The 25,418-nt window shown below is 39.0% G+C and overlaps 2 protein-coding genes across 15 annotated transcripts in view; both read right to left on the reverse strand.

The window, feature by feature from the left end:
* The window catches only part of LOC127656616 (E3 ubiquitin-protein ligase HECTD1), a 60,944-nt gene extending 57,292 nt beyond the window's left edge, over positions 1-3,652 (reverse strand). For all 10 annotated transcript variants that reach the window (XM_052145019.1, XM_052145028.1, XM_052145022.1 and 7 more), the window contains exon 1: positions 3,436-3,652. The gene's annotated coding sequence lies outside the window, so the exon portion shown is untranslated. The remainder of the gene's footprint in view (positions 1-3,435) is intronic.
* Positions 3,653-4,083: 431 nt separating this feature from the next.
* LOC127656683 (HEAT repeat-containing protein 5A) overlaps positions 4,084-25,418 on the reverse strand; it is a 44,065-nt gene continuing 22,730 nt past the window's right edge. For 3 of the 5 annotated variants that reach the window (XM_052145117.1, XM_052145116.1, XM_052145115.1), the window contains exons 17-37: positions 25,220-25,325; positions 24,943-25,133; positions 24,683-24,842; positions 24,312-24,501; positions 24,009-24,178; positions 21,827-21,853; positions 20,184-20,328; positions 16,734-16,913; positions 16,093-16,329; positions 15,666-15,844; positions 14,960-15,028; positions 14,400-14,579; positions 13,665-13,881; positions 13,315-13,554; positions 12,954-13,081; positions 12,662-12,809; positions 12,242-12,514; positions 11,722-11,946; positions 11,430-11,572; positions 9,975-10,185; positions 4,084-5,475 (exon numbers count right to left, since the gene is read on the reverse strand). In XM_052145117.1, the coding sequence (XP_052001077.1) occupies positions 5,174-5,475; positions 9,975-10,185; positions 11,430-11,572; positions 11,722-11,946; positions 12,242-12,514; positions 12,662-12,809; positions 12,954-13,081; positions 13,315-13,554; positions 13,665-13,881; positions 14,400-14,579; positions 14,960-15,028; positions 15,666-15,844; positions 16,093-16,329; positions 16,734-16,913; positions 20,184-20,328; positions 21,827-21,853; positions 24,009-24,178; positions 24,312-24,501; positions 24,683-24,842; positions 24,943-25,133; positions 25,220-25,325 (3,721 nt within the window). In that variant the 3' untranslated portion in view covers positions 4,084-5,173. Of the gene's footprint in view, positions 5,476-9,974; positions 10,186-11,429; positions 11,573-11,721; positions 11,947-12,241; positions 12,515-12,661; positions 12,810-12,953; positions 13,082-13,314; positions 13,555-13,664; positions 13,882-14,399; positions 14,580-14,959; positions 15,029-15,665; positions 15,845-16,092; positions 16,330-16,733; positions 16,914-20,183; positions 20,329-21,826; positions 21,854-24,008; positions 24,179-24,311; positions 24,502-24,682; positions 24,843-24,942; positions 25,134-25,219; positions 25,326-25,418 lie in introns of those variants that run through there. The other 2 variants (XM_052145118.1, XM_052145119.1) reach the window with 2 other exon arrangements.

Here is a 25,418-nt window from a genome sequence, read left to right on the forward strand (position 1 = left end):
GGATCGGGTATTGGTCCAATGAGCCTGATCCAAATCCGATACTGTGTGTTAGTCATGTTCGTTACGGTCAAGCTCAAAAAATAACAATTAAAATAGTTTGAATGACTCGTGTATTTTATTCAAAGCCACTTGAAGACGTGCGATAGCTCTTTGAATCACAAATGTCTGTGTTTAATAAGTAAATATATAAAATTCATGCACAGCTCCAGTGTGTCAGTGAATGGTGCTGCTCTGTTTACACACACACACACACACACACACACACACACACACACACAGTTGTGGCTATTTAAAGCCTTCACGAGGTGTGCTATATTTGAGCACTACTCACGAACAACATCTCAGATGGAGATGATCAATAGTTCGGTTCATTTATATGCATTTAGAATGGATTTTTACCAAAATTTGAATAAGTGAATTTAACTACTGTGAACTTGCCTATAAAGACATTTACAGGACTTCCAGGAGAGTCGGAATGTCCCTTACCTCCGCTAGCAAAATCTTTCTCGGATTCCATGTTTGTTGTTTACAGAAGTGTTGCAGGGATTAGGTTGCTACGGGGACACTACTCTCGTATATGTGCAGCTCGTCAGGAGGCAAAGTGTACACCACTTATCCAGTACATTTAAACAGGAACCCAGCTTCTCGCATTAAGCCACATTCTCACAATAACCCGCTTTTTTTGGTTTCTATCTGAACGTACTGACAGAACCGTTTGCTTATCAAACGTGATCAACTTGTGTCCACACTCAACAACGTCACACAGTGCATTCTGTTATAACTGCCAGTTTTAGTTTGTGTGTTCAGGATTTAACATGCATCTCACTGTATACGGCCAGCAAAGAAAAAGTTTTCAAATTTCGCATAGTATTTTTACTATTCTAATAATTATTGCAGAACGAATACTATAGAATTTGACTACTCGTGCACATACCTAATGTAAAAATGCACTAGATGGAAGTCTTTGATCTGTTGATGCATTTACAGTGAAGTGCGCCACGTTTTAAAAGCTGTGCAAGTGCATTTAAAAAAAAAAAAAAAAGAAAATCTGTACTGATCCATTCCACTTCTGTTTTCGGATAATATCAGCATGGATTGCTTGTGAACCGGTCACAATATGATTCAAGATTTGCAAAGGAGATGTTATTGAAGGATGGGGTAATTAAAAACACTATTGGAACTGACTGCAAACATTTTTCAAATGTCATGACTGTTTGATTATGGTGCTGCTGTGCTTGAGTGAATAGGTTTATATATTTGAATGTAATGTGTTTGAGGTGCGTTGTGTAAACCCTGAAATCTAGTTTTATAATGTTGTGGAGCTTGTTCATTCTCCCAAAATATGGCTATATTCAAGGGCTGCACGATGTTAGGCAAAACAATGGGCGTTTACGTTGAAGGCATGTTGACTGAGGGCCTGAGACAGGGTATTAAATGATCATACATGACTAAATTATGGCTATTTTGGTAAAAAAAAAAAACTTCACTAACATTATTAGTGGACCTCAGGAAAGATAATAATAATAATAATATTATATATATACACACACATATACACACACAGAACTACATTCCTTTGGTAAACAAGACAGGCAAAGCTGAGCCAAGCATGACGGTAAATTCATTGGAGTAGAAGACTTATGTGACATAGCAGTAGTCTGTCCTTCATTACAGTCTGGGTGGCTATAAATGGGCTCGAGATAGATGCAACATCTTAGAGACCAACAACAGTGAGATCCACTTATCAACAGATTAAGTGACATACTTGTTTCAGTAAGAATGTCCTATTGAACTTGACGTTGAAAGCAATTAAAAACGGGCCTAAATAATATATCTAATTCACATCTTAACTGGATGAAGAGAAAAGAAATTATTGTTTTCACTGCTACTCTGAAATATAACCTACAAAGACTAAGGAGTCACCTGACTGGTGAGATTAGAAAGTTATTTTGCAAGGCATGCCTTTAGCATAATTTTTCATTCATGATGACTGACATCACCCAAGTTGCTCTTTCTGGTCTTGTAACTTGTTTTTAACCATTACACAGGGTCATTGTGAGCCAAACAATGCTTTCAATATCCTAGCCTTCTGAATCCAAAACAAGTTCTGATGCCATAGCCCTGGGTTAAACAATCTCAAGCAAACATGGTTGTGAAAAAAACAGGGGTTTGCCTACTTATTTAATTTTACGCCTTTCAAATTAATCAGATTCGAATTTTCTTTATTTCTTTAATTAATCCAACACAGTAATAGTATCCAACTCTTATCTTCAAGTTTAACTTCACTGATGCATTACACCAATTCTCACAATGTAGGCTACTATAATCTGACCTGAATATCACAAAGAGGAATAAATAGCTTTTCCCAAGTCTCAAATACTGGCGATCGAAACATATATTTCATTTAAATCAGACTCTGTCTGGTGTTGTTCTTACAGCATCGAGATCAACTTTACCATGTAAACCACAATCCATACAGATTTCAATAGTCAAATACTTATGCCCTTCAGGGGCACGCAGGAAAGTAGACAGACAGCTTAATTCAAGGGCTGATAAGGCTCGGCGTTTGATCCTTCATGGCGAAACGCGCATTTAATGATGTTCTTGGGCTTTTTGCCATGGCAGCTGACTAGCGTGTAATTGCATGAGTCAAAAAAACAACTTCGTTTGAACCGATGTCATCATGACACCAGCCTGACAACCACCATTAAAGTTCACCTACCCATTAAAAACATATAACCGCTAATATAGGTCAAGCAGCGTGTGTTTGGTATATAATATGTCGCATGTTTAACTTCATGTATGGCCAACTGACATGATCCGGATAGCCAAGCAGATGAACAAACACTTAGTCACCGTCCCAATTAAACCCATAAAACCTATGGGGACATCAACATATACCGTCATCAAACTCCAAAAGTGTGAAAGAAAGTTAATATGACAAATTAGCGAATAGTGATATATTCACGTTCAATCCTCCATTCCTGATGGAGTTCAGAGAGCTTATATGTTGACTTGCTCGCCATGACAGAAACCACAACCTTTTAATTTCACGTGAATCAAAAGTTGTAATTTTCAGCATATGTCCACATAATAAATTAATAAAAAAGGTAAAAAGAATATCGACAGCGAAAGATTGGTTTAGCTAGCTAGGATTAGCTACACTGCGTCCTGCTAACTTCACTTCGATAGACCTCTAATAAAATCAAAATCGTCTTTTACTTCATAAATAGAAGTCACATATATGTTTCCACACATAAACATTACAAGTCCGAAAATACTTTTACGGTAAAAACCAAACCACCGCAAATCTACAGTAATACGGCCTTGTGTTTAACAGCAAATCCACGAGCTGAAGTTGAATGAAAGCCCGAGGCCTGAGCTCGTCTGTCAGGCAGAGGCACAAACTCTCCGCCGGGCGTCACAAACACTCACCGTTTTTTCCAAACGACGAGAAGAGAGAAAAACAAAGGTGAACGAAATTCGGCTCTGGATGAAGTTGTATCAGGCGGTAAGAGGTGGATATTTCTTCATTCCCCGCTTCTGTTGTTTGTAAGGTAGAGGTCAACGTAAACAGGAAGGCGACGGTGTGAACTATTGAGTGAAATGGAGAGCCGTCGAAAGTAGTCGAGGCTCCGCATATCACGAGGCTCCGCAGCAGCGGTCAGGAATACGCAACGCTGCGGCTGAGCGACAGGGGGCGCAAAAAAAAAAAAAGAAAAAACACCTCGCCATTTACAGTCAATACGGTCGCACAACCAGACAGCAAATCGTTTACCTGGATTGCACAATGTGAATTGTGACACTGAAATTACACTCTTTGCATAAACTCATATTGCATATATTTTTTTTTAAACCCACAAGATTTTAGTGGGTTAGTGTTGATCCTGGTGCTTTTGAAGCAACTGCACTGCATTATACATTTTAACCAAATTATTCCAGTAGAACAGATGTATCCAAATTAGGACATACTACTATGCACAGGGCTAAACATTTGCATATTTATCTCCGGTAACACAGTATTTCTCGAATTTAGAAGCAAACAAACTGCAACTATTGAAGCAAAACTATATTTTATTCCTCCAGTATATTCAGAAAATAAATGTTAATTTTGCCCTAAATTTTTATCTGTACAATTTACAACATACAAAATATATGGTGCAGTTATAAATGCAGTAATGTATGGAATCATCACTGCTTCAAGCAGAAAGCAGCACCTGAAGTATATAGTTACTTAAAAAATAAAACAAAAATGGTCCAATATTCGAAGAAACTTACACATTTGCATTGTAAACTTGTTTGTAGTGCTGTAGTAAATATTATTGTGCTGCTCGTTTATTTTGTTTTTGCTTTTGCCTTTATCTTTTAATCACTCAAGGTTAGATCTATAACACTTGCTTAGACCATGTGCTGTCTAACCTTTAGAAGTGCACAGTGGATAAGTCTTGTGAGAAACAAAGTGATAACAGCACACATCTCCATGCATAATTGAAATACTAAAAGTATTGAAAGGGTACAACATTTCCATAAAAATGATCATGATGTAGTATAGAGCAATGCAAGTACCTGTTCGTAATGCTTAATATCATAAATACACTCACAACAAGCCATCTCTTCGGAATTTAAAATATTTGAAAATGAGCTAAAAAAAAAAAAAAAGTCAGCAGATGATGGTTTTAAAATTCAAAGTGGTGCAGTTGGTGTTGTACAAGGTTTGGCAGAGTGCTGCAGCAAGGCAGAAAAAAATAATTAATTTGTATTTGCTTTACAGGAAAAATGACATCCAATGAAAATCCATGCTATGCATAACCAAGTTAGAGAAAATAATTCAATGTTTAGAGTTGTAGCAAGTTTATAATTAAAACAGAAAAGTTGATATATATGGAAGTCATAAAATTCACTCCCTCTCTGGTGAGCTGTTCTTGCCATGAGTTAACTTATTTCCCCTAACCTTCTCAGAGTAAATATATATTACATTCCTCATAGAGGTTAACACAGAAATTAAATTGAAATTAACACTACAATCCTTAAACGACACAAATTATAAACTGATGTAGCTTTAAAATCATGAAAAATTAAAATAACATTCACTCAAAAAGTCATTCAAATCAAAATACTTGTATCATATACAGTCAGGAGACTGCATATGCTACATTTGAAATGGACGTTGGATTCACAGGAAATTAATCTTCAGTTGGATGCTGGGTGTGCTTTTGCTAATGACCCGGGCTGCTGGTGTCTTAGTGTTCACACTCTCCTGGTTCCCCTTGACAGCTGCCTCCAGTCGGGCTTTCATATGCGGAGCGGAGGCCATCAGTGATTTGAAGACAGCCGAGTGTTGGGGGCCAATGCGCATGAGGTCTCTTAAGGCAGATTCATGCAGTGAGCGAGAGGCTGCAGAAGCAGATGCCAAAGCATTCTCATCCAGCAGGAGAGAGATCAGGATCGGCAATAGCATAGCAACCAGCTGTGGACCTGCATGGATAAAAAAACATTGATTTAATCTGTGGTAAAACTGTAACATATCTTTTTAAATGAGACTGCACTGTGTCAGTTGCCGAGGGCATGTGAAACTAGTCCCAGGAGTGACGTTCTCTATTAGAGTTTAAAATCACACTAATCTACTGGCAGATGGCACTTGACGCTCTACCCCGGATCCATCTTTGCTTCATAGCTGAAACTGCAAATGTATTAAGAGTGTATTATTTTCTACCTCCCTGCTTGTGCTATGATGAACAGCGTATCCTTTATCACCTCTGCGTTTGAAACGCTATTGCACTGTGATTGTGTTTTATTGAGTGTAAAGCACATAAGAGCCTTTTGCTTAACAACATCTTTTTCAAGAAGGCATTTTGCAAATGTTTTTACCTTGTGAGCATATCCCTCTGTTTGACAGACACAAACACTGCTTTATATGCTTGGGCCGAACCCACGTGGAAGCAGTGCTCTGAAAGAATGATTGTGTTAACTATGAACGCATGAAACACAAGATGCTTTGCTTTTGGCTCTCCTTTCCTGCTTTGCACGGACAAACCTTTCAGGTAAAGCAGCCATATGCCGCGCTGCGCATAGGGACCATTACTGTGATTTCCAGAGTGGAACAGGCAGTAGCGGCCCACTTATTCCCCTCCCGCGCACTGGGAAGGAAAGCCAGGCCAGTCCATCCGTCCAAGCCTTGATGGCTTATGTTCTCTTTTGTAAGCAAGACCTATGCATCGGCAGGTCAGGCTGGTTTGGTCTTGCAGGCCTACCAGGCTGACTTGCTCAAAGACATGGGCAAGAACGGGCCAGATACAGAGTTGTTCCACTAATCTGGCGCTACGGGCCAAGTAATCAGCAAATCTATGGGTAGCCTGGTGTCCATAGAGCATTAATCTCTGGCTTAATTTGACAGAGATACACCATAAGAACAAAGATGTGTGGAAGCAGGGCCTCTTCAGTGACACCATGTGTGCCTTCACTGAGGGGTTCCAAGCTGCCAAGAAGCAGTCGCAAGCGTACAAGCACATATTGCCAAGGCGAGGTGGCGCAACAGACTTGGCAAGCTCTTCCTTGAGGTAGCAAGCACCCTGCAAAGCTCAGTCCCTTGCCACATTAATCCCAAGAAAAAGGAGACTGAGCAAGCAGATAGGTCTCAGCGGTAGTGCCCTGAGTGTAAAATTGTGCTATTCTTGCTTGGCATTCAGACACAGCTTGTCAAAAGCCATCATCAAGCCTAGAGAGGGTTTGGACATTACCTTCAGAGCTCAGGAGACAAACTTACTAGTGGTCGACCGATATGGGTTTTTAATGGCCGATGCCCAGAGAGCAGGGTGGTCGATATGCCAATACAATCCAAATATATCACACAACTTAATATAGTAAATAACAAACATTAAATTGCTAAAAAATATATATTATAATAAACTCTTATTTAGCAATATATTTAAATCCAAAACTAAACAATATTTTATTTTAAATGGTAGATAGCAGTTTCTTCTGATTTCTGTATAGTCAAAGTTTAGTAATTTATTTGCACATGTAGAAATTGTTAATAAATTAGGATGAAGGAAATAACGGTACACACAGTAGTCCAGCAACCATGGATGGCATGTCAGCAATCGCCTTTACTCAAAAAATATAGAATCAAACCAATTGTACATACATTGTGATAGTGAATAAGACATTCACTTATAGCACACGTGACTTATAGCACTTTTACGAAAACGTAGGCAGCTGACTTGCTACCTAATCAGTTAATGGCTTAACTGACAACTGTTTTGAATGAATGGAACTCTTAAGGAAACTGATCTCCGAACAGTTTGAAAAGCACCTTATTTTCATCCTACCTCTGTATACAGCCTCCGGAGGCATCATTTTCCTGGTTTCGGGCGCAGCCTTGAAGTTGCACTCATGCAAATCCACAATCTCCTGACAGTTTAAATGGCCTGGAGCACCAACTTGGTTTGTTACAGATGGACCGTCATGATTTGTTAATGAGAGGAACTTTTGATCAAGGAACTTTTGTTTCTGATTCTGGCTGATAGAATACACGCACGCTTCAGAGGAGAAAATTAGATGAGTGTTTGACAAGAAGAAAACGCTGGATTTTCGTGAATTATATCTTTTTAAATGAGATATCTGCATATTTGCAGATGGTACATAATAGAAGTTTTATTGATATTTGCCTTTCATCATTAGAAAAGTTACAGTGAACTGTTGAGGAGAGGCTGATAGAATACGTGCTTTAGAGGCAAATAAATGAGCATTCCACAGGACGCTGGATCTGCTGTGTTGTGTGAGGTTGGCTTATTACATCGGTTTAAACGAGATATGCGCAAATTTACTGATGGTATATGACATTTGTTTTTATTGATATTTACCTTTAATCATTAGAAAAGTTACAGGGGACTGTTAAGGTGAGAGAGGGAGAATGAAACGAGCACTTTAACATTGAGCTAAAATGCATCTGCTGTGGCTCTGATATGCGGACCGTTTAAATGAAACAGTGTTGCACACTGGTCTATTATTGTAGTAACACGATGGCAAATAACAGCAAAACAAACCATGACTGGTCATTTACATGTCTCAGATGCTTCACATGCAAGTAGACGATTTAAAAATTGGCCAAACAGGAATATTTATTGTCCGAAGCGATAATGAAAAAAAGTCAGAATATCTGCCATTTTATCGGCCTCAGCAATATATCGGTCCACCAATAAACCTTATATGCTCTCTCTTCTCTGTTTGAATTGGACAAGGTGCAGAGATTGCACATGCTCTGCCCTGTGAGTGCGAAAAGCACAAGTGTGACTCTCCGAGTCAATTCAGGCTGACGGATCATCTCTTTGTCTTCTTTGGAGGTCATTCAAAAGGTTTAGCTGTCTCCAAGCTTTCTCACTGTGTTGTTGACGCTATTGTGCTCTCTTATTTTTTGCCAGATGTGTAGGGTTCCATGGGTGTTAAGGCCCACTCTACCAGGACCATGACCTCTTCCTGGGCTTAGTCAAAGGGTGTTATCTCATCTGCCTGGCTGTAGACTGGGCTTCCCCCAACACCTTTGCCAGGTTTTATAACCTGGATGTTTCCACTCTCTCTTCCCAGATCCTTGCTGCGAAGGAGAGTTGAGAATTTCATTTTGTCGTTCTGAATTTATTTCTACAGTGCAGTGTGGATGGGAATTTCTTATGGCTAGTGTCATTGATATATTCTAACCATGCACCGTAATTGAGTTTCTCTCTTTCCTTCCTATTTTTCAATAAGAAGGGGAGATGTAGTAAAGGTTTTGTAACTACGCTAATGGCTAGAAGGCATTTCCTTATTTATGTGAATCAGTAGCACAGCACGAAGGTACACATTTTCCCATAGCATCAGCTAATGCTGCAGTGTCGAAATGGCAGAGTTGAAAGGGAATGTTCTTGTTACGACAGTAGCCCTGGTTCCCTGAAAGGAGGGAACGAGATGCTGCGTACTCTAGCAGCACTATTGATTTCTTGATGTTAAGGGACCAAAAGATGCACTATTCTCTTCAGAAAATCCTGATGAAATGGCACTGCGTTATGGTTTATATGCCCACGATGACACATGCATCAGGGGCAGAGTATCAAGCACCATCTGCCAATAGATTGCCTTGATTTTAAAGGGCTTCAGAGATCGTCACTCCAGGGAGGAGTTTTTATAGGGTCAGCTACTGACACATTGTCTTTCTTTCAGGGAACAAGGGTTACAGTAGTAACCAGAACGTTCTGTTCCATCTTGTTCTGATTTATGAAGTCATCTAATCCTGTAATCCTCAACAACAAATATAGTTGGCCGATTATTAAATTAGGGGTACTTTTAACTACATGAAATATTGAATTTCAAATTTCTTCAATCTATGAAGAAAAACATTTACTACATGTCCTGACAATGAACTTGAGCAAACTTTAAGATGATTTTGGCATGATGGATGATGTGGACATTTGAAATTGTGTGCAAAATTGAGAGAAAAAGCCGGATAAACCTTGAACTTGATAATACAGCAAGTTAGCTAGAAGTAAATTCATTTTTAATAAAAAATAATCAAATAATAAACAACTTAGTAATGACCCTTACAACTTTACCTCTAATTTCTATCGAGAGCAAATTCTCTTGAAGAAAAATAAAAAGAATCAAAGCTTGTCATAATAGTAATAACAGCTGTAATGGGGACAGTGAATCTTAGTCATTTAAAAAATTACAAATTGCACAAATATATACTGTACCAAATTAATTAAAGTAAGCAAAGTACAATATACCTGATTTAACACTTTAAATACCTCTAAATTTACTTCAATTTGGGTAAGAAACAAGTCCAAAATAAATACATTTTGGCAAATTATTTATAATTTAAAATGTAATTTAAAATTAATTTAACATAATATAATAAAGCAATTACATAATATTTAAAAACTAGAAATTATTCAAGTTCCCCTATTAAAGAATCACCCAGTTTGTAAACATTTCCAGTCACTTACGGTGAGTTTCATCAGCAGCAAACACTAGCGCTTCTAGGGCTCGGACTGCGTCTTGCACTGCTTGTAGCTCTGCTGGGCTCTGAGGATGACTTTTTTCAACTCCCTTTAGCTGTGACACTAGACAGCCACCCAGACCCAGAATAAATGGCCTGGCTACTGACATTGGGCCTTGAAATAAAGATACTAGTAACAGATAACTCCTGCTCCGCACCTAATGGAGACATTATCATATATGGTATAGAGGACCATGTTAAAAATATTCAAAAGTTTTTCCCTTTAGGAATTTTAAGCAAACTGTAGCAAAGCTTCCAATTAAAAGGGACAGTTCACCCTAAAATGAAAATTCTCTCATAATTTAGTCACCCTCATGCCATCCCAGATGTGTATGACTTTTTTCTTCTGCAGAACACAAAGATTTTTAGAAGAATATCTCAGCTCTGTTGGTCCTTACAATGCTTATCTTAATCAATATCTTCAAGTGTGATATGATGAGTGTGGGTGAGAAACAGATAAATATTTGTTCTTCTTTTTTTTTTTTTACTATAAATCTCCAATTTCACATTTTGTATAGTGAAAGTGGAGATTTGTGTTAAAAAAAGGACATAAATATTGATCTGTTTCTTCCCTACACCTATAAAATCGTTTTTAAAGATTTGGATTAAACCACTGTAGTCATATGGATTTACTTTTATGTGGTTTTTATGTGATTTTTGGAGCTTTGAAAGGTCTTGTCACCATTCACTTGCATTGTTTGGACTAACAGAGCAGAAATATTCTTCTAAAAATCTGTTTTATGCAGAAAAAAAAGAGTCACATCAGGAATGGAATGAGGGTGAGTAAATAAACAGTAAGATGTAGAAATGTTTTTAAATAAACTCTCACGGAGCACTTTATTAGGAACACCATCTTATTCATGGAATTATATAATCAGTTAATCATGTGGCAGCAGTGCAATGTATACAATTATGCATATATAGGTCAGGAGCTTCAGTTTATGTCACATCATCCATCAGAATGGGGAAAAAAAATTGATCTCAGTGATTTGGACCGTGGCATGATTTTTGGTGCCAGATGGGCTGGTTTGAGTATTTCTGTAACTGCTAATCACCTGAGATTTTCATGCACAAGGTCTTCGAGATTTCTTAGAATGGTGCCAAAAATTAAAACATCCAGTGAGCTGCAGTTCTGTGGATGGAAACCCCTTGTTGATGAAAGAGGTCAACGGAGAATGGCCAGACTGGTTCAAGCTGACAGAAAGGCTACGGTAACTCTGATAACCACTCAATTGTACAATCGTGGTGAGCAGAACTAAGACTGCACAACACAAACTCTAACCTTGAGGCGGATGGGCTGCAACAGCAGAAGACCACACCATAGTGTTCCTAATAAAGTGCTTGGTGAGTGCATATTTAGCTTTATATTGAATCAGGTCTCTGATTGTACCCCTCGACTCACCAAGGGGTCCTTGGACTCGAGGCTGGCTCTAAATGTCTGGATGCAACGTGTCTGCAATGGCTCCACAGTGGTGACCTCAGCACTAGAGTGCAGCAGGAAGACAGTGAGGGCTGTCAACATTGTAACTTCATCCACTCCAGGCTCTGTGGATTTCACAATGGTTTTGGGCAGATAAAACAAAGTAAAATCTGAGAATGTTCTTCAAACTATTCAGCATACTATTCAGTTTGGTTTTGTTAGCTAATTTGTACTGTGTGTAAAGACCAATTAAAATGGAAAGAGAGGGAATTACCTTCATACCAAAACTCCAAGAGTGTATGTAGTGCACAGCACAGCATTTCAGTCCAGGCTCCACGACTCTTCTCGGCTCTGCTCATAGGAGAAGTTAGAACAGTGCGCAAGGCCTGCAGGATGCCTGGTGCAAGCTGTTCGCTCTCAGCTTCAACAGAACCCTTCATCACCTCTCTCAACACTCCAAGCAGCAGATAGAGCACTGTAGGTAGCACTGACACACTGCCTGAAGAGGAAGTATAAAAACTTTATGGAACATAAAATAAGCATAATGTATAATGAATTTAACATGAAAATACTTTGTCTTTATGTCAATCAGTGGTATTGATAGAAAACATAAACTGGTGGTAACCTATATTTAATTTTTGTTACCTTCAAGTTCCAATTGAATAAATCAATAATTTTGAGAATCCTAAATAAAGAAACTAGTGCAAAGTGGACTAAGATAAAGTGAACAAAAGGTTATGTTGTCTCATAATCTGTAAGCTCTTATACCCAAAGTTATTCTCTGGATCTCTTACCCTCTGGTGAACAGATGGATGGCAGTTCTGAGAGGATAGCCAAAGCAGATGTGATGAGTCTGCAGTCAGTGTTGCTAAGGGAGCAGGTCTGTCCTCCCTGCCCTGAGGGGATGCCAGCCAGCTTGGGGCTGAGCTGTGGAAGCTTCCGGACCAGAGAGCACAAACACAGCTCCAGAGCTCCAAACACAAGAGACTTCCCTGGCACCAGACCTCCAGTATCCCGCCCCTCTCCAAACTCAGGAATGGTCTCCTTCTCCGCTGCACCATCATCCACTGACCAAACAGAACAAAGATCAGAGAATTGACAGTGGAATCAAATAGACAGAGGGGGGAAATCCTCTAAAGATCAAGCTGGTAGATTTAGTTTTGAAATTAAGTGGAACAGACTAGTGTGTTGTCTGCTGTTGTTTTGAGACTAACCCTCTGCACTGTGGCGTTTCTCTTTTACATGCTCCTGAGCAGCACAAACAATCTGGTGAACTAGTTCCAGCACAGCCTGCTGAATGCTAGGAGATTCACGAGTGACAATGAGCCTGTGCAGAACACTGAGCAGCTCTACACTCAGAGCCTACAGAAAGAATGCCATAGACCCATCAATAACACAGTGACAAACAACAAAGACCAACAAACATGCTAAAGATTAAAGTTCTGCAACAATAACAAACTATTACCATAATTAACAAATAACTATATATTAACAATTGTAGAGTACCTGATCATTGCCCACTTTTGAACAGGGCCAAGGCACCTCTAATAAGGCCTGCAGAGCTTGGAGACATGAATTTATGTATTCCATTTGGTTCCCGGAGTGAGGTGAGCACAAGAACTCCACACTGATTCCTAAAGGGAAGATTGCAGAAAAAAGAACAACATTAAAACAAGACAAAAAACGAATTTGTCCCTTAAACCTCATTCTTATGTATTTATGATCCTCATTATATTATGATCCCGATTATACCTCATAATCAGCCAATGACAAATAACTAAGGCAGACAAAACTTTCAATCACTTTCATTGAATGATTATTTCAATCACATAATCTGTATACAGGAAATATCAACTGAGCTCCGCACCCAGGATGAGGTTGAGACGGTCCGTGTTGATGTCCTCTGGAGATTTGACACTACTCAGTGAGGTGGACTGGCCCATGGAAGTGGGGGTGACGGGACGGGAGAGGTTGGCGGGCCCTTCGTCCACCATGATGAATCCAGTGCTGTTGAGCCAGAGTGCGGTAGCATGCAGAATGGTAGCCCAAGCACTGCAGTAAAGTGGACGAGCCTGTTCCACTGTCTCTGCAGTATAAAACGACCCACCTGACACAAAAATGCATGTCAAGTCTCATATAAGGAAGCTCTAAAATAAGCTACATTATACAGAAATGAATCATGTAATCACGGTCTGACTCCAAAAACAAAGTGCTGACCTGTAGATGGCAGTTGATTAGAGTATTGTGGGGGTAGAGTGAGTAGGGCATGGTCCTGCAGGGAAGCCAGCCACAGACGACTGAGGGTGACCAGGTCAGTCTGAACCAGTTTGAGTAGACCAGCCCCTGCTGGACCTGCATCCCCTGCTTCCTCACTCTGTTGTCGACTGCCTGGGCTCTCCCTCTGCCTAGCACGCTGAACTGCTGTGATATACACCTGTGAGCAGGTATAGACAACACAGTGAGGCAGACATTTATTTAGAAACATGCAAAATGCTTAAGATGAGGCGTTTTAGTCAATTCTACCTTCTGCGACAAAAGAGCAGAATTATAGAAGCGTTATAATTCACCAAACCTATTATCATTTACATATGTTTTGTCTCAAACCCATTTGATGTAGTTTCTTTCTTCCATTAAACACAAAAGGAGATGTTTGGCAAAATGTTAGCCATTCATTCCTAACATCTCCTTTGGTGTTCCACAGAAGAAAAACAAAGTCATACGGGTTTGGAAGAACATGAGGGCAAGTACATTTCTTTACTTCATCACACAAACTCAAGTTAAAAATGTCCCACAATCAGCATGCAGAGACTGAATGCTCTGCTTCTGTCTTAAAATGTTGCATCACCAAGGAATAAAATTATCATAGAAATCAATGGAATCTAATAAATGTTAGGTGTGTAGGCCAATGTAGTTGCAGCTATGGTTTGATAATTGAGTGATGGGGTTCAGCACCTCTGCCCAGGCTTTAAGCACGGCCAGCGTCTCCATGGTGAAGGTACTCTCATTATAAAGCTGACTGGAAACATCTCTCCCCACCTGAACTTTAACGAGAGAGGAGGCCAGGAGCTGATGTACCCTTCTCAGGTCACGCAGGTCGCTGATGACACCGCTGGCAATCCATGCACTGCAAACCTAAATGGCAACAAAGGCATTTTAAAACTTGGCACTAGTGAAAGAACTTTCAGCAGCAGTATACAGCTATACTCAGGGCAGAAACTAGGTCACACAAACCCATGAATGCAAAGTATTTCAAAACAAGCATAACATGAGTTCTTTAAGAGGTCAAAAAACAGTGTAAGGGTTTGTTTTGGGACCTTTTGGTGCTTGCAAAAGAACATACTTGGGATGCTCAATTTGATAATGATGAAAAAAATTTACTTAAGGCCTAAACATTTTCTGCTTTATATGCCATTTGAATCAACAAGTGTGCACGTAAAAGCAGAGAAATCGACGATAAATAAAAATTAAAAAAAAGATTGAACAATGATTCTTAATTTGTTTAAGCACCACACCTGGCAGGCTTTGGCAGTGACATCTGGAGGTGCATCAACATTGAAGGCAGGTCTGAGAGCAGCACCAACCTACAAGATTTAAATCACATTTATTTCAAACAAAATCACTCTAAAAAAATCTAATAAAAAATAAATAAAAATAAAACTCAATATGCTAGTGTGTTTGTATTTTATTGTTCAAAATTGTATAATAATAATAATAATAATAATACTGTATGGAATGATGCCCTACAACAGCACCTGACTGAGTAACCTTTTTAAACCCAAGTGTAGCAGATTCTAGTACATGATACTGAAGATGATTCACGTCACTATTTGAAACTAGGGCCCCTTGCTAAGCCCAGAGATTTAATTTAGTGTAACTGATACATGCCCTCACATATGTGCATGCATACATGAGCACACACACGTAGTAACAGAAGACTGATGAGCAAGCTCAGTTACTACCTGGGGGGTTCTACACTGAACATATAGTTTCAAACTTTTCTACCATCCTCAAGTCTTGCAGGCTACATTTAGGGAAACAATAATTAATAAAAGATCCTCTAACAGGCATCTAGGAAAGACCCCATTGAATAAAGTGACTAATTAAAGTTCATCATTGCTTGCTTAGAATAAACACTAAAACACAATGTCTTTTCAACACATTCTGCATTTAAAAGCATACAGTTGATTTTAAGACTAAGGCTTTAAAGGTAGAGCTCACATTGGCTTGATACTGTTCCAAAATGACATGGCCAGGGAACTCAGGCTCTGGCACATTTGAGAATTTACGGATAATGACCAGCAGTGTTTGTAAACCGGCCAGTCGGAGCTGATCGCTGTGGTCTGTGGCTGCCATGAAAGCCATGCGGATGAGGTCCGCCAAGTGAAGAACCAGGAAATCTGCAAGACAGGAGGGGTGCAGGTATTAACACGGTTAACAAAAGCACATATATCATCCCAGAAGATGGCGCTAAATTTAAGTGTTACACTGCTGAATCTGAGACCATATCAAGAAATACACAAAGAGTGTCTAGAGAAACACAAAGTTAAAGTGAATAAAACAATGTTATTTTACATATTTATAGAGGAAAACAAAATGTAAAAGGCTTAAAACACACAGCAGAGTGAGACACAGAAATGTGTCTAACCTGTGGACTCAAGTAAACGTTTTTCTTGAGCAAGTGTCATGTTGAAGTGAGCCGGATCTCCATTCTCACACTGTGCTATTATACGACACAAACACTCCATGGAAAAAACACGAGTTGACCAGCACAGGTTGTTGAAGGGGCCACTAGACTCAGGCTTCATGTGGAATGAACAGTCATCGTCATATCGATCTCCATCCTCTTCCTGCTGTGTCTCTACAGAGGCAGCTGCGGCTGAGTCTAAAGAATGATAAACCCAGAACAAAACCAAAATACTCAATGGTAGCACTCTTTAAAAAGCAACCTAAATAAAAACAAGGAGGATTGCTTATGAAACTATACACAGTAAATGCTACACAATGTGTGGTCACAGTCTAAATTAAATCTCAAGGCCCATTCAAAGCCAATTTTCACAAAGACAAGATTTTAAAATGAAACAACGCATCCCCATAGAGATAAACATTTGGTGTGATCAGTTTTGGTTTGGAAAGTTGATTTTCAACAGCAATTTACAATTTTTGCTGTGTCTTGGTGTGAATAGTTCTTCAAACAAATATTTTACTCGAGATACAGGAGATAACTCCTAAGATTAACAAACTTTGATGTTCTTTCCCCTCTTATTTTGCTTAAACAACGAAGCCCACCTGCAGAGGCAGAGAGCACGTCTTTGCAGAGTTTCAGCCAGTGTGCCAGACTACCCTCAGCAGTGGAGCTTATCATGTGAACCAGCGTCTCCTGAATGTCTTGGCACAGGTGCAGGTCAGACTCCCTGTCCAGCAAACTGAACAGAGCTCCCTCCAAACCCACCTCCTTAATAGTGACATCTGTAGGATGGACAATAATAGATTGTGCATTAGTTTCCCAACTGTTTCTGCTACAAGTACCCACACAGCACCATCAGAATGGCTCAAGTACCGCTTTATCGACACAAAACCAAAGATCTGTACCAAAGGCTAAATATCACTTAATGTTATCATTAATATTGTAATATCACTGAAGTACAAAAAAATGAAAAGGTGAATTTGGCTGTTATGAGGCTTATTCGTCAGACACAACAAAAACAAAACCGGGCCAAATGAGCCTTGAAATGCGCAATAAGAAAAAACATATGCTGTTACAAATAGTTCAAATATAACATTTTATTATAATTTTTTCATCATTTTGATTGTTTACATGCACAATTTGGAATATTTACAAGCATTTACATTGAAATGCAGAACAAGTGCTAAAACGGTACAGTCTCTTTAAGAAAACCAGCATTTTGTTTTAGTTGAGTGCATATTAATGAGCATGGAGTCGCACAACTTCTTTATTATAATTAAATGTTTCTTGTTTGTTTTTTTGATCAACTGACTGTAAAGAACAGACATGCTATTAAAGTGACATTATCAATGACAAATGCAATGCATGTGTGTCCTCATTTTGGTGACCTGCAGAGCAAGTGGAAAAAAATTTGTTTTACTCTTAACATGCAGTGAAAGTATCCTGGTGCTTAACTTTGCATATTTAAAGATAAATCTTCGAATTCGGCGAGCTGAGTTGTAGTGTGGTTCTCGCTCTCGGTGGGGCGTGTGGTGAGTTGTGCGTGGATGCCGCAGAGAATAGCATGAGCCTCCACACACGCTAGGTCTCCGCTGTAACACGCTCAACAAGCCACGTGATAAAGATGCGTGGATTGATTGTCTCAGAGATGGAGGCAACTGAGATTCATCCTCCGCCACCCAGATTGAGGCGAGTCACTACCTAGAGCGCATTGAGAATTGGGCATGCCAAATTGGCGAGAAAAGGGGAGGAAAAAAAAAAATAATAATAATAAAAACAAAATTGGTATCAAGATCAGAATATTCAAATCAGAAAATGTATATTTTTACCCAGCCCTAATCTCTATTATTTTTATTTTAAGTAATTTGTCATTTTGTTTATATGGGTTAAACAAAGCAAAATCCAATCCAAAATTCTCCAATTTGCGTAAGGATGCTTCTTAAATACCATGGCTGGGAATAACTGCAATAGATTACAAAATATTAAAGGGATAGTTCAACCATTTACTCACCCTCATGCCATCCTAGATGTGTATGACTTTTTCTTCTTGTGAACACAAATTAAGGTTTTTAGAAAAATACCTCAGCTTTGTACATCCATATATTGCTAAATGTATGGTGACCAGAACGTTGGAGATCCAAAAAGCAAATAAAGAGATTTATAGTATGACTTTAATAATGATCCGTTTCTTACACCCACCTATATTATTGCTTCTGAAGACATGATTTATGGTTTAATATGGATTATTTCATGCTGCTCTTTGGACCTTCAAAGTTCTGACCACCATTCACTTTTGTATGGACCTACAGAGCGGAGATTTTCTTCTAAAAATCTTTGTTTGTGTTCAGCAGAAGTCAGTCATACACATCTTAAATGGCAGGAGGGTGAGTAAATGAGATCATTTTCTTTTTTGGTAAAATATACCTTTAAGCCAAGTGGCATCTGCAAACAAATAATGCTAGACATTTTCACATATTTATGCAATTAAAACCCTAATTCCAAAAAAGTTGGGACAGTATGAAAAATGCTAATAAAAAGTGATTTGTAAATTATATTCACCCTTTGCTAAATTGATACACATTATATGGTGTTTTACCTTGTGAATTATTATTATTTTTTTTTTTATGTACAGTAATTTCAAATCAGATTGCAACACACTCCAAAAAAGTTGACAGGGGCAATTTAAGACTAATAACAATTTGACGAGTTAAAATATTAAGGCAATGTGAAACAGGACAGGTGAGGCAATTGTGTCAGAGTATATAAGGAGCCTCCAAAAACAGCCTTGTACTTCAAGAGCAAGGATCATTCGAGACTTGACAATTTGCCAATAGATGCTTCAGCAAATAATCCAGCACTTTGAGAACAATATTCCCCAAAGACAAATTGGAAGGATTTTTTTCACCCTCTACAGTGCACAATATAATTAAAAGATTCAAGGAATATGGCCAAATTTCTGTGCATAAATCAAGACAATAACCACTTCTGAATGCACGTTTTCTCTGATCCCTCAGACATCACTGTCTTAAAAAATGCATTCATCTGTAATGAATATCATGCACATGAGCTTGGGATTACTTTAGTAAACCTTTGTTGGTGAACACCATTCGCCGCTGCATTCACAGAGGCAAGTTAAGACTTTACTTTGCAAAGCAGTAGCCCTACATCAACGCTGTCCAGAAGCGCTGCTGGCTTCTCTGGGCTCGATCTCTTAGATGGAAAATAGAACAGTGAAACTGTTTTTTCGTCCGAAGAGTCCACATTTCATGTAGTTTTTGAAAAACACAGCCGTCGTGTTCTCCAGGCCAAAGAGTAAAAGGACAATCCAAGCTATTATCAGCATCAGGTCCAAAGGCCAGTGTATGTAAGGGCCAGGGGTGCGTCAGTGACCATGGCATGGGTAACTCTCACATCTGTGAGAAAACCATGAATGCAGACAGATATGTACAAATTTTGGACCAGCATACACTGCCATCCAGCACCGTCTTTTCCAGGGACATCCCAGCATTTTCAGCAGGACGACTTCAAACCACATACTGGCTGAATAAGCAGAGAGTGCGCGGGTGCTAGATTGGCCTGCCTACAGTCCTGACCCAATTGAGAATGTGTTGTGCACTATGAAGTTTACTGTACAAGAAATTCACAAGGTAAAACACCATATGTTTAGTTGTAGTGCTTTCAGTATAGCAAAGGGTGAAAATAATTTACAAATCAGTTTTTATTACCATTTTTCATACTGTCAGGATTGGCATTGTACTTTTAACTGGTCCTAAATAATTATTAGTGGATGTATAAAGTCAGATACCCTTAAGCGCCAAATATTTTGGAGATTGTTTGCTTCATTAAATGAACTGATATCATATAAAATAAAACTAAAATATAGATAATCTTAAATTAAGATCACCAAATCACTGTTGCATCCTTAGTTTAAGCCAAAATTCCAGGGCCATCACTAATTCATTGATCACTGCAGTCAAACCCACCTTAATGCGGAGTACAGTGAAATAAAAGTGCTGTGATACTATACTGTTGTGCGCGTGATGCTGACTCACCCAGCTGTGTGTTGTCTCTCCTTGGCAGCTCTTTAACCAGAGCAACTGCGTGCTCTGATACCTCCACGGCCTCCCTCTGAGCCAGCTGCCTCAGGCAGGCCACAACTGCCCGCCTTAGGGACAGGTACGAACTGCACAGGTTTATCTGCATATGCACAAATGCCCATAGAAAAGATTAAATAAAACCAAAGTGAGCTCCAACATGAGCTCTTAACATCTGTATGAGATACAGATATATATATATATATATATATATATATATATATATATATATATATATATATATATATATATATATTTTAGTCTTATTGTGTATTCTATATATACTTTATTTTCTATTCAATTTTTTGTTATTATCTCTGTCTTGTTGCTGCTTTGTATTGTTGTGCACTGGAAGCTCCTGTCACAAAGACAAATTCCTTGTATGTGTAAGTATACTTGTAAATAAAGCTGATTATTCTGATTCTGATAACAATTAGTAATAAGTGAAAAACAGATCTGAGACATTGCGTCTAATTAGAACTGATAGTGTGCTATTAGTTGTATTAGTTTGGAGTGAATTGGCTGCATTCAGAATTTATACATAGGTGTTCCGAGACACTTCATCAAACAGGGCTGGACTGGGAAGAGAAATCGGCCCTGGATGTTACACAGCAACTGGCCCAAAAGTTGTTGAGTGGGCAGGGGGTGTTCCCCATCCTTTTCTGCATATTGTGGCTCCAATTTGTGGACCGTTCTGCATAACGCGGCAGCTCATTTTAGCTTATCGCGGCCCATTCTGCCCGTTTCGCAGCTGACGGACGAGCCCACTCGGTTCTCCCGATGGCCAGTCCGCCCCAAAGTGCGTCGGCCCACCAGGAAAATGCCAGGAATGTCAGATTACAGTCCAGCCCTGTCATCAATATGAGGATCACGTCATCACATTTTGCACAAGAAAATCCAGACAAAAGAGCAACAACAACAACAAACACTTTTCAGCAGACTGTGGCAGCCACAGTGAAGTTAGTCCCGTTATGTCAAAATTATCCTACACAAACCATCTTTCAGTGCAGAAAAGGACAGAGGGAGAGGAGAGGACAAAGGGAGAGAGCAGGGCTACTGTCAAGGCTTGTTTGAGCTATAATTGATGTGACAAGCGAGATGTTTGTGAAGAACAGGATCATAAATCAAAGCATCTAAAAATAGAGCATGTAGAATAAGGCATGTTTTTCTCAATTACTGTCTAATATTGTTTTAGTGCCCATGTAAGGCTATGGGAGGGAATGAGAGAGAGAGAGAGAAAAGACAAAGGACAGAGAGAGAGATTGAAGTTCACAATAATAAAGCTAATAGCTTGAATTGGCATGAGGCCACAGCTATGGATGTGAAAGCCATGTGCACTGTGTGGGTGGCCAGTGATAGAAGCCTTCACAGAAAAGACCAAGTCAAGCAAATCTAATCCTTGGCATTAACCCTGCAATTAGAGGCAGTGACAGTCTGCTCACGCTCAAAAACCAGACCTCCTGTTTGAGTTAGTTTCACACTGGGAAAAACGAGGAGAACAACAGAGCAAATTTAGACAAAAAATAGGGAGTGAAATATGAAGTGCAAACAAAAGAAAGGCTATGCAGCAGCCTGACAGGAGAGAGAAAGAGAAAACCTACCAACACAGAATAATCCAATAAGATCTCCTGAATAAAAGAGCAAAAAACAGTTCAGTCACTACAGACAAGGGCAAACTCAGGCCCATGTACACTCACCTCTATTCCAATGACAGTGCTTTATTACTACCTCTGTAACTCTAAATAAATGAATGCGGAGAGTGGAAAATGCTATGGTGAGAATAAAATTGGCTGTGCAATGTGTGTGGCTTTAAAGGGATAGTACAATTTCTATCCACCTGGTTTGATTGTCCATAGGTGTGAATGAGATTTGAGATCTACAGCAGATGGAAAACATTTTCCCCAATTAACAACTTTTGGTCTGGTCCTTACACAAAAGGTATTTTCTGGCTTTAGAAGACTGGAAAAATAGCACACGAGTCATAATGACCATTTTTATGGTGATTGCCATTTTTAAAGCTTGACAGCCACTGGTCACCAACTGGGGTGGGTAAAAATATAGATTTTCTGATGCATCGCAATCTTCGTTTGAATGATCTTAATATAGATTCTTAAATCCAAAGATTGATCTGTCACTATATGGTAACCCTCTATAATGCAAGTAAATCTCTCGCATGTGCAACCAAATCTCATGCAATGCGACTAAAAATGTCTTTGATTAGCCACTTGCTAGTAAATGATAGAGCAGTATAGAGCAGAAGACGTTATTAGCACAGAGGTCCTTTCACTGTGTGTTGAGAGTAAAAGTTTGACTTGTTTCGTGTGTCGACGATATCTACAGATCCATGTCATTGATTAATGTCTCTCCTAATATTCTGATTCTAATATCTATTTTTTAGTCAGATGTTGATTAAAAACAACAAAAAACTAACATTTAATTCTAATCAAACATGGATGCACTAAAAAAAAAATTACACATGCTCTATCGTTATTTCCACTCACTCTCTGATGCTTACTGGCTTAAAGAGCCGGTACTGATTAAGCACATGTTCTACATATCAATGTAAATACTTGTAAATAGTACAAATTATGCAAGTAAACAATAACATTTACCAAAAATATATAAGCAACATAATATATTCAATTTCAAGTCATTGAAATTAATGGAATTTGAATTTTTATTTAAAGCTAACATAATCAATTTGATTAAAACTAATGATAAAATGTAATTTGTAATATTAATATTTTCGAATTGTACCTAAAATGGTTGACAAGAAGGTTCCTTAATAATTAAGAGCATTAGCTGAGAGAGAGAGAAAGGCAAAATTGACACTGTAACAGAAATTTACCATTTGAATCAATATCGAATTGAATCGAGATCGGAATCAAAAGCTTGTGAATCTGAATCGAATCGGGAACTCAGTATCAATACTCAGCCCTATCACCGACTACTATTGTTGTTTGAGAAAGAGCATCTTGAACATTCTGCTAAACTTCTCCTTTTGTATACCACAGAAGTGGTAGTTCCACAAAAATGAAAAGTCTGACATAATTTACTCAACCTCAAGTGGATACAAACCTGTATGACCTTCTTCTGTGAAAAAACAAAAGGAGATATTAGGTGCCACCAGTCACCATACATTTTTATTGCATCTTTTTTTTTTTTCCCACACAAAGAATGTGCATGGTTGGTGACTGAAATTAACATTCTGACTCGCATGTCCTTTTGTTTTCCACGGAAAGAAAGAAAATCATGTGGGTTTGGAACAACACAAGGGTGAGTAAATGATGAAATAATTTATATTTGGGTGAACTATCCCTTTAAATTCTAGTAGAATTTAAAATTTTGGGTGAACTACTCCATAAAGTAAAATGTCCACCTAACAAATATTATGTCCTCCTTGAATTTTAACACTAGCCACACTCTGTGAAAACCAAAGAATTCAAAATTGACCCCATTAGCTTTCCTTCTAAATATTCCTGGTCTAATTGTGCACAATTCATCTGTGTGCATGTTTTTGTTTTCATATCTTTGATATTTTAATCAAAATGTAAAATTTGAAGTGCTTTTTTGCTGAAGCAACCACAGTCGTTTTCATGATCCAATCAAATCCCAATAGATAATTAATAATTAGATTAATTCCCATCTTACATGTCCAGCTACATATTATGTATTATGAAATACAGGAAATCAGAGGTTAAATGCATTGTTTCATGTTGTCAAACTGTCCTTTTCTCAGTATAATTGTGTGTTAAGTGTATTGTGCAGTATGTGATCCCTTACACAGAGGCTGGGGACCAGGCTAGCCAGGTTGATGAAGCGTGGAGCAAACATGTGTAGCTGTTGGAGGCAAGAGATCGCTTGGGCCTGGACCAGACAGTCTGGACTGTCCTGCATCACAGCACAGCCCACCAAACATGAGGTCCTCACCGCACACACACCTGCACCCTCACCTGGGGACATCCAGATATATTAACATATTATAACCAGAGAGAACAGAGTGTGTTCGAAGTCTTGCTAGTATGATCACAATGAACAAACTTTGTAAATGTGTAAATGTTTATGAGTACATAAGTGTGTAATCACCTTGCAGATCAGGACCAGTGGAGGTAATAAGGGCATTAAGGCAGCGACCCAGGCTTTGCTGCACTTCCACATGTGTGTGTGGCGTTGAGAGTAGCAATCGAAGCAACAGAGTAAAGCTGGCTTCCAGGTGACTGTGATACAGAGGCCCTGCTAGGTCCACCAACATAGACAAAGCATGGAGAGCCCACATCTGCAATATACACACACACACACACACACACACACACACAGTTTACTAAAAGTTTAAGTGAACCAATCTTCTTTCACTCTAATAACAATAAGTAATAAAGCGCAAAACAAATGTCACATCCTGATTAGATTTCCTATAATTATATATTGATTATATGCATCAGGTCAGGTGGTGTGTGTACCTGAACTTCAGGTGAGGTGCTGTCCTGGGACAGGGTGAAGAGGACCCCAACACAGGCACTGAGGAACTGGATGGAGTTAATACCACCCAGGTAGCGGTAGACAGCTCCGAGTGCCAAAGCATGACCTGTACGTGTGATAGCATCCCTCGCTGTCTTCATTCTGAAATGCATTTACACCCTATTTAGCCGCTTAAATTCATTTTCAGTCTTTGTTTACAATGGGCTTGAAAACAAACACCATCATTATGGCAGATACTCACTTGTCAAAGCTCATGAGAGTGATCGAAACAGTAAAGCTGGGGTCATTAAGAACCTGCACCAGTCTGGCTAAACCCTCCGCAGCCATGCAGCGCAACATAGGGTTTGAACCTTCTAGCGCCCCCAATAGAAGAGACAGGGCCGGTTTTTGTACCTCCTCTGGACCCAAATCACTCTGACTTGATGCTAAACGCTACACAGAGAAAAGGGGGGGGGCTTTATATACAGTGTGACTTTAATGGTTCTAAAATAATTTTATGTGTCAAAATATATTCTTACTTTCAAAGTGCAGCAGAACGCAGCAGCTACATGGATCTGAACTGTCTGTTGCCGGGCTCCTTTAAGCTGTTTCACAAACCCACAGAACTGCTCTAGGATCTGAGCCCTGAGACAGGAAATATAGCAATTATACCACAAAACTGACCCAACCCTTACCAAGTGTACAGAGTAAATCATTTTCACAAGTACTGATCAGAGC

The sequence above is a fragment of the Xyrauchen texanus genome, chromosome 16, assembly GCF_025860055.1.
Source record: "Xyrauchen texanus isolate HMW12.3.18 chromosome 16, RBS_HiC_50CHRs, whole genome shotgun sequence".
NCBI classification, from domain to species: domain Eukaryota; kingdom Metazoa; phylum Chordata; class Actinopteri; order Cypriniformes; family Catostomidae; genus Xyrauchen; species Xyrauchen texanus.